Source organism: Ambystoma mexicanum, chromosome 13, assembly GCF_040938575.1.
Source record: "Ambystoma mexicanum isolate Mex_15411 chromosome 13, UKY_AmexF1_1, whole genome shotgun sequence".
Lineage (NCBI taxonomy): Eukaryota > Metazoa > Chordata > Amphibia > Caudata > Ambystomatidae > Ambystoma > Ambystoma mexicanum.
The window spans coordinates 726174266-726195699 of NC_090938.1; the positions used below are offsets into that span (position 1 = coordinate 726174266).

A 21434-nucleotide genomic window follows, 5' to 3' on the forward strand; every position below is an offset into this window, starting at 1 on the left:
AAAGACTAGAGGACGAGTACTGTGGTGTACCATTAGGTAAAATAATTACACGATCAATTAAAACTATTGATTTACATGCCTAAAACAAGTCAGTGTCAGAATAGCTAAGTAAGATTACCCGATAGGCGCTTGAAGTGGCTGATGACTGCAATAACGACACGGATGGAGAATCTTCCGCCTTCATATTGAGTGGATACATAAATGGGGAAATTATTGTTAGCTAATGCTACACACTACCGCAAGGCCGAGAGATAAATACGTAAACTTGACTCACCAGTGGAGGGATGTGGACGAATAGAGTGGGAATAGCGGTTGAGAGCAATTTTCGCCTCGCTCGCGGTGTTTTCTTCTTTATTAGCAATGATGTGGAGTACATGTCTGGGCTAAAGTGCCTGCTGCAGATGCGGTATCGATCACCCCTCTTGTCCGCAAAGACTTCTAGGACTCTACTTTCTAGCTCAGAGGCTGGATATCCGCAATATCGGACCCATTCTCTTATCTGATCTATTGTCTTAGGGAAAACATGCATTATAGTACCTTCAGATTTGTTATGGGTCTTCGAAGGGCAACCGCCAATGGAACAGGCAGGCATTATGGAAAGTTCTGAAAAGTAAAGATCAACAATTCTCTATGAATACCAATGTGTTAAAACATTAAATGACACATAAAAGGTTCAATGCAAGGTCCGTTTTGGTTCTTGGAACTATACACGTTATTCACATGCGGATAAGTATTTCAATAACTTTCAAAAAATAGAAAAAGTAATTTGACTAAACTCAGAACATGTGACTAGTTCCTTGCATGTACTGTCGTGAACGAAAAGAAAACATGGATGCAATTTGATGACTACTAGCAAATAGATATAAATTAAAAAATTGGACGCAAAATTATTATGGTACATGGACTTACCTTGACGAACAAACAGTTAGATGCAGGGATCAGAGTAGTTTCTTGTCGTAGAACAGGGAGCAGTTCACAGGTTGCAAACTGACGAGTTTGCTCAAAGTGGTCACGGAAGTTCACAGAGACGAAGAGCAGATAACCAGCACCTTCACGGGTTGACTAGCAAAGCGCAAAGAAGTTCTCATTAGAAATATGAAGTGGGTTATAAAGAATTCAAAACAGGGGTGTGTTTGTGAATGAATGACGTGTATATGTCGTGGCATTATGCGGATTGCAGGGGGGCGTCCAGCGTGAGGGGGGATGCTTGGCAGGAGACACGGGGTCTGGAGGTAGACATGGGAACAACAACCCATGCTCTATAGACCACTTTGAAGTGTACATGGTCTTTGGCACCTCTTGGCCTTTATCGCTCCCTGACAGCTCCACTTGCCAGCAGCACAAGTACCCTGGTGCGAACTGCCTTTGATAGGGCGGGGGGGGGGTGGATCGGGGCGGTGGTCGTGCAGACAAGACACAGGAAGACTCGTGAATGGAGACACACTTATGTGGATTGCAGGGGGGCGTCCAGCGTGAGGGGGGATGCTTGGCAGGAGACACGGGGTCTGGAGGTAGACATGGGAACAACAACCCATGCTCTATAGACCACTTTGAAGTGTACATGGTCTTTGGCACCTCTTGGCCTTTATCGCTCCCTGACAGCTCCACTTGCCAGCAGCACAAGTACCCTGGTGCGAACTGCCTTTGATAGGGCGGGGGGGTGGATCGAGGCGGTGGTCGTGCAGACAAGACACAGGAAGACTCGTGAATGGAGACACACATATGTGGATTGCAGGGGGGCGTCCAGCGTGAGGGGGGATGCTTGGCAGGAGACACGGGGTCTGGAGGTAGACATGGGAACAACAACCCATGCTCTATAGACCACTTTGAAGTGTACATGGTCTTTGGCACCTCTTGGCCTTTATCGCTCCCTGACAGCTCCACTTGCCAGCACAAGTACCCTGGTGCGAACTGCCTTTGATAGGGCGGGGGGGTGGATTGGGGCGGTGGTCGTGCAGACAAGACCCGTTTGCCGCAGGGCCTCACCAAGGAGAGGCCATCTAACTGAATGTAAGAGGATGGCTGCAGGATCTACTACATTGAAGGCAGGGGGGTGAGTTTATAAATACCTCACCCTCCCAGGAGAATATATGGGGGTCATCTCTGTACCCGGTGCCCAAAAAGAGGATTTATTATGATCAACCATATTTATTATTTACCTATAACCATGTTTTGTATCAATAAAATCCAACGGCTTTTTATTGCCAACGCTTGATGCCAACCCACAAAATAATATATGTATGACTGCTGCATATATGGGTTCAACGGTTATGTGGATTGAAGGTGTGCGGCCAGCGTGAGGGAGGATGCTGGCCGGAGACATGTGGTGTGACAAGACAAGGCACTGGAAGGCTATTCAACGGAGACACACTAGATTCATTTAAAAAATCAAAACAACCATTGTTAAAATATATGTTGGGCTTTATTTTAGATTTTAATTAAACATAAATAATAAACATTACACATTGTAAAGTTGAGGTTGCAGCACATCGAGGGAAAATCCGCGGTATTGTCCACTGTCACTGGGGAAATGTTGTCTAATGGCAAGTACCGCACAGGCAGGTATTACTCTCCGAACGCGGTGTCCGAGCCTCCCGTGAAGCCACCAAGTGAAGCAACGATAGGCCACCAGCCTGTACCACCTGTGAAAAAAAAAGATGCAAACTGTATTAAACTGACAAAACTTTCTTATCAATGTCGATTCAGGTAACACATGTCATTTTTCTTAGAAAAAAATTATATCTAGAAAATGCACTATATGGAACCAATTTACATGCGTTCGAATGATATGTAAATGTAATTTTATATGTGGGAGACGACCATGAAATAGTAGTGGCATCACTGACATCACAAACAGAGTATACTTACTCGTTACTCGGATTACGCGGACGAACAGTGCCACGAAGTTCGTGCATAAGCACCATCATCATCCTCAACACGGCCCGTGAGAGGCAGGCTTCCCTGAACTCTGGCAGCTCGGTGATGCATTGCGGACTTTGCTCGCCTTCCTGCAGACTTTGCTCGCTTTTCCGAAATGTAGGCCAAGCACCCGGAATTTTCACGGCAGCAGCAGTTCTCCTCCTCAGTTGGCATTAGCTCGCACCGATTGCACGTGCACCAGGTGGAGACGCCGTCCATGCGACATGGTCCAGGCTCTTCATCCGTTGACTGGTCCTCCCAACTGCCGTCCGAATCCCCATCGTTTTCGCGTGCTTGCCTTTCCAGTAGTTCCTCCTCGGTGTACTCGGGCTCGTACATATACGGCATTATTGTGGCCATTGTGCGGTAAAGATAGTAAAATAATTTACAGAGATGGTACAGGTGTTCACACGGGCTACAAGCGGCGAAGGTAGCTGACCAGAGCACAGAAACGAGTCACAGAATACTCAAAGTAACACAGAGAGAGGAATGGAATCGAAAATCTGCTGCTGTGTGTTGTGAAACGGTCTGTTTATACTTATTGGGGAAAGAGGCGTCCTGCCATTTCCATGGCAACACGTCAATAGCTGAGGCGCAGCGATTGTTGACACGAGACGTGCTTGAAATGGGCAGTACGCGTCTGCTGATGTCAGGCTCAGGGGCGGGGGATTTGATTTAGTGCCGCAAAGGCAGGTGAGCCAGGTCGATGGGGCAAAATGATAGGATTATCACAAAATGGAGGCTGATTTCGAGTGCGATAATGGGCGAAAAGTCGGGTAAGGTCCATAGGAAAGTTTCCTACGATCTACCGATTTATGCTTACAAACACATGGCCGACCCGTAGGGACAATAAAAAAAAAGTCCCGGAACTAGGGCTCGATGGATAATGCACAGAGTTTTAAACTTAACTTGTGCTGAAATAGGTAACCAGTGCATAGATTGGCGAGGTGCTGTGACAGGGTGGCCGTAGGAAATACCCCTGACCAGGCGACCTGCTGTATTTGGTAAAACCTGGAAGTGATGAATTAGGTAAGCAGGCTGGGCAAAGAAGATAGCGTTTCAATAATCAATGCTGCCATTAAGGCACGCTGCAACCACCTGAGCATAAAAATCCTTGGGAAAGAAAGGAAGGACTTTCTTGAGCTGCTTCAATTTGAGGAACCCTGGTCCACAATCTGGGTCTCCATAGCCAACGTTGAGGATATTTATACACCCAGATTCCTGACCACACCCACTGGGACCGGCAAGCCCAAACTAAGAAGATGGAAACACATTATCATGGCACCCTGGACCCTTCAATGACTTCCTGGCAAACTCAGAACCAATCCAAAGCCCTCTGCATCACCCACTGAGCCTTCCACGTCCCATAAGTCCCCCAGAAGAAGTCCAGTACGCATGTGCAAGACGCTCCAATCCATCGAGTCAGACTTTGTTACAGTGCCGCAGTACAGTCAGAAACGCCAAGGTGGGGGTCTCCTTTGCAGTTATGGCCACTAACGTTTGAAACCCTTGGCCTAGGTGACTTTGGAGAACCCCCCCGTATGGTAAATTCATGAAGATATAATGATTCATGAAGAAGCAGGAAGACAAACACTTCTAATGCGAACTCCACGATAAACTGGGACAGACTCTACAGTAATTGTAATTTTTTGTAATTGTTTATTTATAACGCACTTAATACCAAGAGGTTTCTAAGCGTGGACCCGGGCATCGAACCTGTGGTGCAACGTGCCGTCTTGCTTCCAAGGCAAGCACGTTGCCCCTGAGCTATCCTCCCAAGACGGTAGGGCCAGCAACAGCAAGGAAGTCACCAGGCCCCAATATATAGTATCACAACTGAGATAGCTGATCAACAGGACCTGTGCCAGGAGTAGCACACCGACCCAATGGGAACCAGGACAGGTGGTCTCTCTCTCTCTCTCTCTCTCTCTCCCAACTGCGTGCCAACCCTGCACCCACTTCTTGAATACTAACGCCCTGAAACTGTGCACCTCAGCCACCAACCCCCTGCAAACCACCCTGCAATGTATGTCCCAACTGTCCCATTGGTGGTCGCGTAGGGGGGTCATTAGTGAGCAAGTGATCAGGATGACAGCCCGGTGGGCTTCCCTCTGGACACGCCCCACATGCCCCACACGCTGTAACCCAGCTCACCTAAGAGCTCCGATCACCAGCAGGCAGAAACCACTGCCTTCCTGTCAGCATGCATCAACAGATTCAGAGTTCTCATTTTGCCGCTCTTCTCTCTTTCCCCAGTAACTCTAACATTCACGCTTACCTTAGAAGATCCTGCAAAAGGGGGCCATCCAGATGGACAAGTCATGCTCTGTGAGACACAGAAACATGACACAACATCATGTGGTTAAGAAGATGACTCAAGATGTCAGATCCTCAAGTAATCGGGCGTGCATGTATTGGATGTCTGATTTCTCTAAATGCACAGGTCGCCTGGGTCCAAAATACCTTCCGCTATCCCTCCGCAAATACCTCCCCTCTCGAGCTCTTCACTCCTCTACCTCTAACTCCCTCAGGGTCAGTCGTTTTTCAAAGAAAAGAGCGGGGGGTAGATCCCTGTCGTCGACTGGGGCCTCCCTCTGGAACAGCCTCCCTGCCACTCTTAAACTTAAGGAGAACCATCCCTGGTTCCGGAAGCACCTCAAGACCTTCCTCTTTTGTTCTGCCTTCACTCCCCCTCTCCCCTGCCGATCTGTTCTCTCTTGGCACCGTGCACCTGGCCACCCTCTGTCCTCCGGGCCCAGGTACCTGCTCACCCGGCCACCCTCCCGCACTGCCTCCTTGCCCCCCCTTGCACTGCAGTCTGTATCTGTATCTGTATCCATAGAGCCCCCCCTTTTTTTTCCTGCACTTATCAGACCTACCCTGTCTGCTGCCTTAAACCTAGCACCTAGCACAAATACACCTGTTATGTTTGTGACCAAATTCAGTGGAAGAGTCCCTGCTGTTCTATATTGTGGATATCTGTCTGTGAGAATGCTGCGAGTGGTATCCATCCATGTTTTGCTCCTAATTGTTACCCTACTTGTGCCTTCTTACAGGCAACCGTATCCTACACAGATGGCTCCCTGGCTGCCAAGATCCCCGTAAAGATTTCCGTGAAAATAAACGGGGGCCCGGCATCTTCTCCGAAAGCCGAGAGGTCCGATGACAATGGTGTGTTTATGACCTTCACCAACACGCCCCCTTCGGCAAGAACCATGGAGATATTGGTCAGTGCATGATGTTGGTTTTTATATCCTTGTGAAATGAGGTCTGGTAAATGAGGGTGGGTCCAGCTGTCTTAGAATAGAAAGGTCTTGGGCCAGCAACTGGGTAAGAACAGACCAGGTGAAGTCCAAATGGGGAAAATACCCAAGCTCCTATGAAACTGGTTATGACCTCAAGTGGGCAAGAGGTCAGGAGAAGGGTTCAGTCTTATGGGCAGTGGGGATATCAGCCATTCAAACTCTTTAGATTCATGTTTTAAATCTATAGCAGGCTCATCCCTAATTCTCCCTCTCTTGAGCTCCCCCTCCCCAGGTCCTTTGCACCCTTATTTGTAACCCTGTGGGTGTGCACCCTATGTACAGCATTCTGTGAAATCCCATTCATACATAGAACTATAGTACGTTAAAAACGTCAACAACGTAATTAGTAATGGATAACAAAAGGCGAGCAGCTGATATACTAATCCCGGGCCCAGCGCGGCAGTGAGGCAGATATAGAAGGGATTTCGGGAACTATCCCTGGAGTTGGGTGTCGGATTGATTAACAGACAGCGAACTATCCCATGTAAGTCTTTAAGTGCAATGTAAGCGGAACATCATTTCTTTACTCCTTTTTCCCTTTTTTTATTACCATAAAGGGGTAGATGGTGGGCTGGATTGAGGCATGTAGAAAGGGGGGGAATGCGGGTAAAATGATCTGTAGAAGAATTTGGTAAAAAAGAATTTGATCAGTTGAAATTTAAGCAAATCTCAAGATCCTACCATATCTGCTCTATCCACAAATTCTTGCCGGAATCGTCGCACGCTATTACAGTCCCATGGAATATGGCCGAGTGCCCCCTTCTTTCGTTCACGCCCCCTTCCTTATAACATTGTTGGCCAGATGCAGTTGAACGTTCTCTTTTTAGTCAACATATCCCATATATTATCTCTTGGTCGCCCTTACTTCGGAAGCCATTGTTAAAGACTGGATCTTTGGGATTGGCTCGAATTTAAATGGGTCTTATAAAGAATGGTACCTGGAGGGGGCGTGAACTAAAGAAAAGAGCACTCCGCTGTCCTCCGTTGGACTGTAGTACGATCCAATGATTCCGGCAAGAATAGATATGGAATGCTATTTCTAGCATTAATGATGTCATGCCTGCTCTATGTTATGTTGATTCATACTGTGCGCTGCTGGCATTTTCGTAGTGTCCAGGCGCTCACGTAGCTCTGCAAGAAAAGTGGGTAGGGTTGGCTAGTGAGGTGGTGAGGGATAGGATAGAGTTTGTGCTCATCTGTTGATGCGTGCACAACCAGGATGAACTGGCGTCTGTGCATGTGAGCTTTCTGGGTGTACTTAGTTATGTGGACTGGGCTTGTTGTGTCCCTTCGGGTGGCATCCAGTGTTTGAGTTGTTTGTTGCCTGCAGGTATTAGGTTTGTAGCATGATTAGAGAGGAGTGTGAGGTTTGCAAGTTTTGGTGGGTTGTTTCACTAGTCCTCTGGGTGTGTGTAGTACATGGGAGGTGTGAGGTTGTGGAAAAGAGAAGGGGCTGTTTATCAGTGGTCAAAGTGTATGAAAAGAAGTGGAGGAACTATGTTCCCTACTGGCCTGCACCGCTCCCCACAGACCCCATCGCTACGCCCCCTCCCATGCACAATAAAACCCCCCAAAAACATGTGCCTGCTCTTTAAGGAAACGTCTTGTGCAGTGCACTGAAAGTGCAAGTTTCAACTTCTTCCTACACTTTTATTTTATAAAGAAACCGTTGTGGAACTGTTTCTTTTTTAATTAAAAGTCTAGGAATGGTAAAACTTAATTAAAATAAGTATAGGAGCACAGCTCCCGCCCACTTCGACCACTGCGGTTTATTTGTTTTCGTGGGATGTCTGGGTGTTGAGTAGTTTTACTCTTGGTTCTTCATTCTGTATTGTCCTGTGTTTGCTTTGGTCCTGGTGTATGGGTTGTAGAGGTACGTGTCTAAACAAATTCTAAACAAATAAATCAGTACAATTCTAGTGTGAGTAAATTCAAAAACAGTGGTTTCCAAACCAGTAAAGCACCAGTGTGGCCCAGCTCAAAATCAGCGCAATTCCAGTGTGGCTAGATCCAAAAGGAGCGGACGCCAAATCAGCACAGTTTTAGTCTGGCCAAATTCAAAGCAGCGCCAACGAACTCAGCATGACTCTAGTGCTATGAAAATAGTATCTTCCTATGTCTCCCAGAGTACCTATCGTCGAGTTTGCAACCACTCCAGAACACAGCAGTCAGAATTTGGGACTGTAAATTACAGATGCGTTTAACCCTCCAAAGTGCTCCTCACAAACATTTTAAATGCTTTTGAAATTTTGGTGTTGCTTTCGGTGCTTCAATGAATACTGCATCTGCCCAGTATATACCAGTAAAGTAGAGATCTTGAAAAAAGCACTGCGCCAACAAATCATTTTTGAATGTATTGAAATTAGTTAACAAAAGATCAGGATTTAATGAGTACATTATCCTCTTTGCCCATAATCCTCATAGTGATCCTGGATATTAGCTGCCATGTCTGGTTAGACTTCTGATTGTGGTACAACTCCTTTTAGTCTCTATTGGTGGATCCTTAGTCCTTTAGTATATGCTGAGTTTGCAAGACCGCATATTTTGTAATGGATCCTTGGTCTTAACATCAATCATGTGCTTCTGTTATCTTTGATAATTTGTATTCCACTTTTTAATCTTAATATTCTTAAGCCTAACAAAGGCCACCAACATTTGCCCTCTAACAGGTTGGAGATGGAGCTTGGAGAACCAAGCCACAGTTTGAAGAACATGGCTGGGTTTTTTCCTCTGTTAAATGTTTTTGAGTGATTTCAGATATGGAATAGGCCAATAGTTTGACACAGAGATGTGGTGGCCACTGCACGTTGGTTCCGGACAAGCGGAATATAACACTTGATAGATGATAATGCATATATTCGACCGAGGAGGATTCATGGCACTGGAGAGTTTTATTGCTAAAGTCTCGTTATGTGGTATTCTTTGGTGATTCCTCCGTATCACATGGACCCAATCAGATTGGTGCCCGTCTCTGGGTGGATTAACTTCTACATTTTATTAGGGGCATGAGGGAGTTGTTAAGACATAATTCTTCCTGCTGAGGTGTTTCCCTAATCGTTATAAGTGAGGTTTGTCCAATGGGAATTAATTGGAAATTGTCAATAAGACCAATGACTATTACTGATGTCAACTTCAATCAGAGTGCACCATCAAAGGCGGGGAGGTTACACTCACTGCCCTGTGATGCACCGCCGCAGCATATTCAAGTTTTTCTAGGACTTTTCTCTTTAAGCCGATCAGAGTTTCTTTACTGTTCTTGATGGATCTGCACCAAAGGCTTGGCTAGTTTATGAATTTGAATATTATTAATTTAAAACAAATGGAAAGTTAAGGACAGGATGTAGTGCATGCCCTCTGCCATAGAGGTAACTGAGACCTCTTTCAGCAAAGTGGGCAAATTGGTAAGGACAGAAGTAAGGAGCCGAGTATAGAATTCGACACAGTCTCTGCTGCGTCCACCAATTGATGCGCTTATTTAATGGAGATAAAAGACATTTTAGAGCACCCATTCTTTTTTTGAATATAGAATCAATCAAGCTTGCTTCCTGCCCCAAATGTACTGAGAATGTGATTGATGGAAATAGTTCACAAATGCTTTTTAACTGCAACAGCTTCTCTGCCAACATTCCATTCCAACGTTTTTCATCATGTCTATTTCACTATAGAATGGCATCTGACAATATGCAAATCAGGTTTTAAAGCACCTCCCAAAGTAGCAGTTAAGCCCAAACAATAGGACAGCTCCCCCTTTGGATGGCGATGCAAGCAACTTCAGGCCCTGTTGGCCTGATTGGGCCTAATCAATGGGTGCAGGTTGAGTACTTTGGAAAACCAAGCTTGGGAACCATGTTTGGGCCGTCCCGCCTCACCGAGGATGAGTAACCTCAAAAGCCAATACGTGGTGAATGAAAATTCTTGACCCAACACATCTTCCAATGGTATTTCCATATTTCCAATGGGATTGGTAGGGTTTGCTTCCATTCCGTACCACTCCTGACTAATCAAGAGGCTACTCCGCAGGGGAGATGTATATCATTTCTTTTACCTTACTTTTTTCAAGTATTAACATATTGAAGTCTTGGATTTAAATTAAAGCATCCAATCAAATGCTGGATATCAAAGATCGAGGAACTGATTAAGCTGGAAAATGCTTATTGTATAAGATAATATAACAGTGAGATGTATCTTGATAGAATATGTCAAGAAGAGGAACAAATAAATGATCTGGTCACGAAATGTGAAATGAAGAATATTGAACTATTATTACAAGCTTGTAAAACTATAGGGTGAGGACCAACATAATGGACACAAAAACTGAGTATGTAAAACATTTTTTTGAAGATCTAGGGCTTGAATAATAAAACGCAACACATCGCAACTTAACCTCCTGCTACATATCAATGCAGCTACTAGCCCAGGTCTGAAGTGAACGACTGGATCACATCTCAGCTCAGTCTCAAGTCCACATCACAAGAAAGCAACTAGGTCACATTTCAACATAGCCACTAGTCAACATCCCAATCTAACCATTAGAAAGAATCTCAATTTAGCCACCACTTCACCACATCTCAATGAAAGTACTAGATCATATTGCAGCATGGCCACTAGACCATATCTCAATGAAAGCACTAGATCATATTGCAGCATGGCCACTAGACCATATCTCAATGAAAGCACTAGATCATATTGCAGCATGGCCACTAGACCATATCTCAATGAAAGCACTAGATCATATTGCAGCATGGCCACTAGACCATATCTCAATGAAAGCACTAGATCATATTGCAGCATGGCCACTAGACCATATCTCAATGAAAGCACTAGATCATATTGCAGCATGGCCACTAGACCATATCTCAATGAAAGCACTAGATCATATTGCAGCATGGCCACTAGACCATGTCTCAATGAAAGCACTAGATCATATTGCAGCATGGCCACTAGACCATGTCTCAATGAAAGCACTAGATCATATTGCAGCATGGCCACTAGACCATGTCTCAATGAAAGCACTAGATCATATTGCAGCATGGCCACTAGACCATATCTCAATGAAAGCACTAGATCATATTGCAGCATGGCCACTAGACCATATCTCAATGAAAGCACTAGATCATATTGCAGCATGGCCACTAGACCATGTCTCAATGAAAGCACTAGATCATATTGCAGCATGGCCACTAGACCATGTCTCAATGAAAGCACTAGATCATATTGCAGCATGGCCACTAGACCATGTCTCAATGAAAGCACTAGATCATATTGCAGCATGGCCACTAGACCATGTCTCAATGAAAGCACTAGATCATATTGCAGCATGGCCACTAGACCATGTCTCAATGAAAGCACTAGATCATATTGCAGCATGGCCACTAGACCATATCTCAATGAAAGCACTAGATCATATTGCAGCATGGCCACTAGACCATATCTCAATGAAAGCACTAGATCATATTGCAGCATGGCCACTAGACCATATCTCAATGAAAGCACTAGATCATATTGCAGCATGGCCACTAGACCATATCTCAATGAAAGCACTAGATCATATTGCAGCATGGCCACTAGACCATATCTCAATGAAAGCACTAGATCATATTGCAGCATGGCCACTAGACCATATCTCAATGAAAGCACTAGATCATATTGCAGCATGGCCACTAGACCATATCTCAATGAAAGCACTAGATCATATTGCAGCATGGCCACTAGACCATATCTCAATGAAAGCACTAGATCATATTGCAGCATGGCCACTAGACCATACCTCAATGAAAGCACTAGATCATATTGCAGCATGGCCACTAGACCATACCTCAATGAAAGCACTAGATCATATTGCAGCATGGCCACTAGACCATGTCTCAATGAAAGCACTAGATCATATTGCAGCATGGCCACTAGACCATGTCTCAATGAAAGCACTAGATCATATTGCAGCATGGCCACTAGACCAAATCTCAATGAAAGCACTAGATCATATTGCAGCATGGCCACTAGACCATATCTCAATGAAAGCACTAGATCATATTGCAGCATGGCCACTAGACCATATCTCAATGAAAGCACTAGATCATATTGCAGCATGGCCACTAGACCATATCTCAATGAAAGCACTAGATCATATTGCAGCATGGCCACTAGACCACATCTCAATGAAAGCACTAGATCATATTGCAGCATGGCCACTAGACCATATCTCAATGAAAGCACTAGATCATATTGCAGCATGGCCACTAGACCATATCTCAATGAAAGCACTAGATCATATTGCAGCATGGCCACTAGACCATATCTCAATGAAAGCACTAGATCATATTGCAGCATGGCCACTAGACCATGTCTCAATGAAAGCACTAGATCATATTGCAGCATGGCCACTAGACCATGTCTCAATGAAAGCACTAGATCATATTGCAGCATGGCCACTAGACCATATCTCAATGAAAGCACTAGATCATATTGCAGCATGGCCACTAGACCATATCTCAATGAAAGCACTAGATCATATTGCAGCATGGCCACTAGACCATATCTCAATGAAAGCACTAGATCATATTGCAGCATGGCCACTAGACCATATCTCAATGAAAGCACTAGATCATATTGCAGCATGGCCACTAGACCATATCTCAATGAAAGCACTAGATCATATTGCAGCATGGCCACTAGACCATATCTCAATGAAAGCACTAGATCATATTGCAGCATGGCCACTAGACCATATCTCAATGAAAGCACTAGATCATATTGCAGCATGGCCACTAGACCATATCTCAATGAAAGCACTAGATCATATTGCAGCATGGCCACTAGACCATGTCTCAATGAAAGCACTAGATCATATTGCAGCATGGCCACTAGACCATGTCTCAATGAAAGCACTAGATCATATTGCAGCATGGCCACTAGACCATGTCTCAATGAAAGCACTAGATCATATTGCAGCATGGCCACTAGACCATGTCTCAATGAAAGCACTAGATCATATTGCAGCATGGCCACTAGACCATGTCTCAATGAAAGCACTAGATCATATTGCAGCATGGCCACTAGACCATATCTCAATGAAAGCACTAGATCATATTGCAGCATGGCCACTAGACCATATCTCAATGAAAGCACTAGATCATATTGCAGCATGGCCACTAGACCATATCTCAATGAAAGCACTAGATCATATTGCAGCATGGCCACTAGACCATATCTCAATGAAAGCACTAGATCATATTGCAGCATGGCCACTAGACCATGTCTCAATGAAAGCACTAGATCATATTGCAGCATGGCCACTAGACCATGTCTCAATGAAAGCACTAGATCATATTGCAGCATGGCCACTAGACCATATCTCAATGAAAGCACTAGATCATATTGCAGCATGGCCACTAGACCATATCTCAATGAAAGCACTAGATCATATTGCAGCATGGCCACTAGACCATATCTCAATGAAAGCACTAGATCATATTGCAGCATGGCCACTAGACCATATCTCAATGAAAGCACTAGATCATATTGCAGCATGGCCACTAGACCATATCTCAGCTCCGCCACTAGTGAACATCTTAAGGTAATCACATTTCCATTTCACCACTAGATCCTAATTTATAGAACAGACCACATCTCACTCGAATCATTAGAGCAAGTATCAACTTAGCCTCCAGTCCACAGCTCTGCTCAGCCACTAGACCACAGCTGTCATGTGCCCTATCCAGCATTGCACCAGACATCGCCAGGAACATCCTGGCAGACCAGGGAACTGGGTTCATCATGGCAGTGTGATAGTCCGGCATCAACATCGCAGCCTTGGGCATTGAGACATTTTGGCATTCTAGGTCATCGGGGCAAGTTTGGCGTCCTGTGGTGTTGGCGCCAGCTTGGTGTTCTCAGGTGGCATGGCCTCCTTTGGGTGTATGGCTTTGGCATTGTTCTGCCATTTGTGTTTATTGCCTTTGGATGTCTCAAGGGATGCTAGGCTTGGAAAGCACCTTAGGCCTGGAGACCCTTCTTTGAGAGCCATCATTTATTCTTTTCCTTCCTTTTGGCAGCCATTGGCATTTAGTTCTTCTGATTCAAGCTGGGCATTACTGAAATGCCCTCTTCCAGTCACATGGCTTGGTGGAGTATTTAAGGAGCCAGGGACAGGATGGAGGTTTGTCGTAACCTTTCTTGTTTCCATGGTTACTTGCCATTTCCTTACCAGAGGGTTACTCGTTGGCTCATCTTTGAATATCCAGTTGACTCTCATCCATGCTCAAGGGTTGATTTTTTTTGCCTGGTGCACTCTGCCTTCTTCAGTATTGTAGCAACGCGAGCAGGGTGGATATGGGGAAGGGGTCCCCATTTGTTTGGTTAAAGAAGGAAACAGTTGTGGGGGCATCTTATGCCTGACAACATTGATGCTTGGCTTCTGCTCCACATCTCCACTTAATCTCTAGTTCAGATCTCAGTTTAGCCACTGGTTCACATCTCAACATGACCTTGAGTTCACATATCAGCTTTTCCACTGGTCCACATCTCAACATAACCCCGAGTTCACATCGCGGTTTAACCACTGGTCCCCATCTCCACATAATCTCAAATTCACATCCCAGTTTAGCCACTAGTCCCCTCTACACCCAATCTCAAATGCACATCCCAGTTTAGCCGCTGGTCCCCTCTCCACCTAATCTCAAATTCACATCACAGTTTAGCCACGCATCCACTCTCCACCTAATCTCAAATTCACATCCCAGTTTAGCCACTGATCCACTCTCCAATTCACATCCCAGTTTAGCCACTGATCCACTCTCCACCTAATCTCAAATTCACATCCCAGTTTAGCCACTGGTCCCCATCTCCACCTAATCTCAAATTCACATCCCAGTTTAGCCACTGTTCCCCTCTCCACCTAATGTCAAGTTCACATCCCAGTTTATCCACTGTTCCCCTCTCCACCTAATCTCAAATTCACATCCCAGTTTAGTCCCTGGTCCCCACTCCACCTAATCTCAAATTCACATATCAGTTTAGCCACTGGTCCCCATCTCCACCTAATCTCAGGTTCACATCCCAGTTAAGCCACGGGTCCCCATCTCCACCTAATCTCATAATTCACACCCCAGTTTAGTCACTGGTCCCCTCTCCACCTAATCTCAAATTCTCATCCCAGTTTAGCCACTGGTCCCTTCTCCACCTAATCTCAAATTCACACACCAGTTTAGCCACTGGTCCCCTCTCCACCTAATCTCAAATTCACATCCCGGTTTAGCCATTACTCCCCTCCACCTAATCTCAAATTCACATCCCAGTTTATCCACTGGTCCCCTCTCCACCTAATCTCAAATTCACATCCCAGTTTAGCCACTGGTCCCCATCTCCACCTAATCTCATAATTCACACCCCAGTTTAGCCACTGGTCCCCTCTCCACCTAATCTCAAATTCTCATCCCAGTTTAGCCACTGGTCCCTTCTCCACCTAATCTCAAATTCACATACCAGTTTAGCCACTGGTCCCCTCTCCACCTAATCTCAAATTCACATCCCGGTTTAGCCACTGCTCCCCTCCACCTAATCTCAAACTCACATCCCAGTTTATCCACTGGTCCCCTCTCCACCTAATCTCAAATTCACATTCCAGTTTAGCCACTGGTCCCCTCTCCACATAATCTCAAATTCACATCCCAGTTTAGCCACTAGTCCCCTCTCCACATAATCTCAAATTCACATCCCAGTTTATCCACTGGTCCCCTCTCCACCTAATCTCAAATTCACATCCCAGTTTAGCCACTGGTCCCCTCTCCACATAATCTCAAATTCACATCCCAGTTTAGCCACTGCTCCCCTCCACCTAATCTCAAACTCACATCCCAGTTTATCCACTGGTCCCCTCTCCACCTAATCTCAAATTCACATCCCAGTTTAGCCACTGGTCCCCTCTCCACATAATCTCAAATTCACATCCCAGTTTAGCCACTAGTCCCCTCTCCACATAATCTCAAATTCACATCCCAGTTTATCCACTGGTCCCCTCTCCACCTAATCTCAAATTCACATCCCAGTTTAGCCACTGGTCCCCTCTCCACATAATCTCAAATTCACATCCCAGTTTAGCCACTAGTCCCCTCTCCACATAATCTCAAATTCACATCCCAGTTTAGCCACTGGTCCCCTCTCCACCTAATCTCAAATTCATATATCAGCTTTGCCACTAGTCCACATCTCAACCTAACCCTGAGTTCAGATCCCGGTTTAGCCACTGGTCCACATCCCAACGTAACTGTGAGTTCACATCTAAGCTTAACCACTGTACTCTGGCAATTTAACCACCAGATTACATTTCTTCCATGACTAGCCATTAAAACAAATACATGCCGTTGATTTTCATAATGCAATATACATGATTGTTTGCATAGTCTCGTCAAGCCTCTATGCATGGCTCTGACCATTGGGCATATAAACCCATTCCTATGTTATCAGCCTCAGAAAATACATTCTTCAGTGTCAGCCTCAAGCCCAGACACTCTTATGCACATGGAAACACATGCGATTAGTATTGATTGGGTAATGTCACTGAATCCAGACTTGTACTGGATAAATGTCTGGAGTAATACAACTCTGAGAAATATAGGGAGACTCTCGCAAACCAGTTATCACAAGAGGGTGTCAGAACACTACAATGCCTAGGCCTCTCAGAGCTTTGCTACAGACTGGATGTGTATTGGCTCTGGAGGTACTAAACCCTTAATGAAAGAAGCTGAGCGCAAACTGACTGGTTCGGGTAAACCATCTTTAACTGTAAAGTATCTGGCATTTAGAACATCCTTCGGGCATGAGCATCACCTGGACTATAATAGGCCTCAGCTGGCCTGCTCATTAGTTGCCAAACCGAGGACTGGCATTTTACAACTGGCAACTAGAACGTGATTCTGGATCCAATCCAGAACAGATCAATGCCCCTACTTCTTAAATAAGTCAATTTTCTCTGGCTTTGTCCATTATACCAAAGATTGAGAGAACTCTCCCGGAAGCCCTGCTTTCCTGAGTATAAGGCACACAGTGTTTCTTGGCAATGGCATTATGCAAAAGCTCAGAGAAAGCTGATGTTGTACACCTGTTGCTAAATGTTTAATAAGAGCGTAGATTTTAAGGAAGAAGCATATCAATTGTATCTGTCTTTAATTTCACTCTCTGCTTTTAAACATTGTTCTAAATTCTTAATCTGTACACGTATTTTAGACCCTGGATTGGTTATTTTTGCAATTATTTATTACATTGTATTTCTTAGATGTTTGTATGTTTTATTTCTTTGCCTAATCCTGTAACCGCGAATAAAGGCATGGACGCGGAACGGTTTGCTGTCAAAGGAGGCATCGAAGCACAGTGACATAGTGCGGCATCCCAGTCCATTATGCGCTGAGCGTATGGGAGGTGGAAGCCATGAACATCGTTCCGGGATTCCAGGGACTGAATTCTGTTGGCAGGAGTTTGTGAAGCCGCATTTATTTATTTATTTTGATGCTTATATAGCGCGCCATGCCCGAAGGCATCTGTGCGCGAGATGTGATTTGAGATGGCACAGCCACCCCGATAACGGGTGATGGACTTTTGACTGGGTCCCCATGAGTATCTCAAGATGCTGCATGGGCTGAAACGAAGCCACGTCACAAGACGTGCAGCGCTTTTGGGGGGAGAGGGGTCTATCCTGGCCATAAAGCCTCCATTTTAACATCTGCTTGATACTCAAGGAATTTAATGGGAAGCCAAACATAAATTCACTTCCCTGCTGCAGCATTTAAATTCTGCCTGCTGGACGAGACCAACTTGATTCACTGATAGAGGAGCACAGTATAGGGAGCCAGTGCGCTGTCACGCAGCCATGGCCCAGTCTGGTAGAGGGAAGCAGCTGCTGTGTCGATGATTGGGTCACCTCATTCCTATTGCTGTGTCTTCTAAGCAACCTGTTCAGGTTGCAGTCTCCTACGCCCATGGCGGGCCTCCTGCGACCCACTAAATACATTGGCTTTCAGAACCCTCACCATTTGGGTGTTGTAGGAAAAATATCTGGGGGGTTGCGGGATTCCCAGCCCTGTCCTATGCCGTGGCCTTCTAAAAAGGTATAGTTGTCAGGTCACATTAGTTCATAAGGGAGCGCTCTGATTCGTTCACCCTTCTGTCATTTCCTGGAATATTCATCATTGACTTTGGTCGTCTCTTGTTGAGTTGTAGTACCTTTCAGCTCCATACAGATGGAAATTACTTCCAGAGCTTCTGGTAGTGCACTGAACTGTCCTGAGCATACTTATGTATCTGCCATCGATGTCTCTGAACCATATCTCTCAGCAGTCCAACATAGATAGCCAAAAACCTGGGGAAGCAACAAGCAGACCTGTAGAAATGTGTAAAACAGGGTAACCTCCAACCATACAGATAATCAATTAAGGGAAATATTAAATAGCAAAGGGGCCCAATGGCAAACAGCGTTTTATACAATAATCATAATCTGGTCAACATGTATGTTTCGACATTCCTGTTCATTTCATTAATAGATGCCTTCATCAGGACCCTCTTCGATAGTAAGAGACTTTGTTTTCTGTTATGTACCACAGATACCTTGATAAACAGCAAGACAGAAAACCATATTATTTACAATAACGCACTTTCTGGAAAACATGCATTTGTGTCCTCTCCATTTCTATATTGCATACATTTAATTAAAGAGAAAATCCTGTTTTGTTTAATCTCACCTTCTGTACTTAATGTATATGTTATTGTGGCCTTTGTATTTTAATGCATGTTAATTAACAGTTCCAATTCCTGCGTGATACACCATATTTAATATATCGTTCATGCAATCTCTGTGTTCTGACATTCCGCTAGATCCCATCACAATATTTCGATTGGATCTCTTGGACTGCTTAAGGCATAAGTCTAGCCGTCAAGAGATAGTCTGCTCCATACCGAGTACTTCACAAATTAGTGCACCACTCTTACGTGTTTACCCAAACTGTACAGTACAACCCCTTAACCAATAGGGGACCAAAACATTGCCAACTCTCCCTTGGCACTGGCAGAACATTGTCCACTGCCCATGCATATGACCTGGAAAGGTGCAGGGTTGGTCTATCATGTTTTTCTCATGTAGTTCTTTGTAGTTCTTGCAAGACTTTGTAGTTTCTTGTTCAAAGCGTACTCTCTTCATTTAGCTTGTCTTGATTTCGTTCCACAACCTACCCCCGCAATACAGGCAACAGTGGGCGACGGGGAGAACTCAGAGACCAGCCGGTTGACTGTCAACGCATACCAGTCCTCAAGCCAGAGCTACCTCTACATCATGTCGCCGTCGGGCATGCCCGTGCGGCTCGGCGAGTCGGTTTCCTTTCAACTGAAGGCTGTTACTAGTTCTCCAGCAACCGGACGCCACCTGTATTACATGGTGAGTGGTCAGCCCTTTCATGCTACTGTTTCGTCCACTTTGGAGGATGAGTTCAAAGGTTGTGCTTGAGATCCAAAAACACTTGCTGGATTACACCCTCTGGCCATGACCTGGGGTGTAATGTGGCTGGGTCTCTGATCTCAGGTTGTGGGACGCCAGTTAGATCATGCATATTGCTGATTGGCCAGTCACAATCCTAAGAATGATGGTGCTAACAAGAGAGGGAGGCCTCCTGTCCACAACTGAGAGTCATGTGATGTGATAATGATCTGCCAGCCAATCAGAATCTCACTCTGGCAGCTTTAGCTCTGCCGCCGGGTTTGTTCATACCTGAGTATGCATGATGATGTCACACATTACTACCTGCATATTAACATTGCATTTATTTTAGGGAAATCCAAACACTTTATTTTGGTATCAGGTAATAATGTCCCCATACATAAAGTCACCGGGGAAAGCCATTGGCAACATCATATGTGGGGACATTATGCATGGGGACAGGGTGTGTGGATGTCCCCTGTTCCCCTTGTTAAAAAAAAAAGAAATCAGGGGTTGCGGGGGTGTCCCCCACATGTTCAATGTAATAATGTCTCTGCAAAAAACTGCAACTTTTTTGTGTGGAGACATTTTTGTGGGGACATTATTACATGGAACCTATATTTCTGCTTATTTTGGTGGCAGCAGCCCGCGTTTTCTGCTCCCTACCTGCATATTCCATGAGTGCTAATGAACATTCTCTGGGGCAATGGCTTGTGATAATTGACCTTTCCCCTCGTTAGACGCCCACACATGTGTCCTTGCGCCACTAACCTGGCGGTGAAAACTTATCTCAGGACACTGCTGAATCTTCATTAATGCAATAATAAGTGTTATATCGAACCTATTAGAATCCTCCTGCCCATACAATACCCACAGACATGAAGAGGACGACAGGGCTTCCATTAGCCTATAACCGGCCCAAATCAGGCTCCTGCATGCCTGGCATGACAGGAAACTGAAGGGAGACACTGATCACAGCACCCATGCATGCTCTTGCAGGCTCCCTAACACCAAATTGCTCCAAAACTAAATATTTTTCACAAATGCATTTTTATTAATTGCCCAGCAATATTATTGGAATTGCAATCGGCCACTGTTGACGTTGGTGTGTAATTGTTGAATCTATTGAGTTTTTAGCTGCACTCATCAGCACCACCTAGGAGACACGGGCTGCAGGCACAGGCCTTGTTCCGATGCAGGGTTCCACTAATCTACAATATTGCCTATAAGAACTGCTGTTCAACTGAAGTTCGACAAAGTTGGAGCGAGACAGGTGATCGCAATGCTGCTGATTTCCATTTGTTTCTCTGTTTGATGTACTTGTCATTAAACGGACTTCCCTTTGCCAAACTACTGAGTCCTCAATATTGAGTCGTGTTGGAGTAAGTGAATCCTGCACCCCCAGTCCTCACATGGTGCAGCTATCTTGCCTTACAAGTACTAAAGGGTGCACACTGATGTATGGGCCCCTCAGTGAAACCCCGCTCCTCAGTACACTTGGTAGCGTGAGGATGGTTTTGGCCATTGATTATTGATTATAAAATTCTAAGACACCTTTAGACTGACGGCACAAAGTAACTCTGGGCCTTCGGCAATATCACGAGTCTTTTCGCCATTCCGGCTGAGTAGACTGAGAAGCTTCCCATGGACAATGATAGAGTAAAACTTCAAAAAACTGCAGTGGGTCTGAAGGAACCTGTCTTCCAAGCATAACCCTTCTCATTCCCACGGGCAGCCAATTGGACGAAAAACCC

At 45.1% G+C, this 21434-nt stretch overlaps 1 protein-coding gene across 1 annotated transcript in view; it reads left to right on the plus strand.

Moving 5' to 3' along the window:
* The window catches only part of LOC138521816 (complement C4-B-like), a 528615-nt gene that overhangs the window by 201270 nt on the left and 305911 nt on the right, over positions 1-21434 (plus strand). Inside the window, exons 11-12 of the mRNA XM_069634932.1 lie at positions 5976-6146; positions 19453-19641. Coding sequence (XP_069491033.1) covers positions 5976-6146; positions 19453-19641 — 360 coding nt within the window. The remainder of the gene's footprint in view (positions 1-5975; positions 6147-19452; positions 19642-21434) is intronic.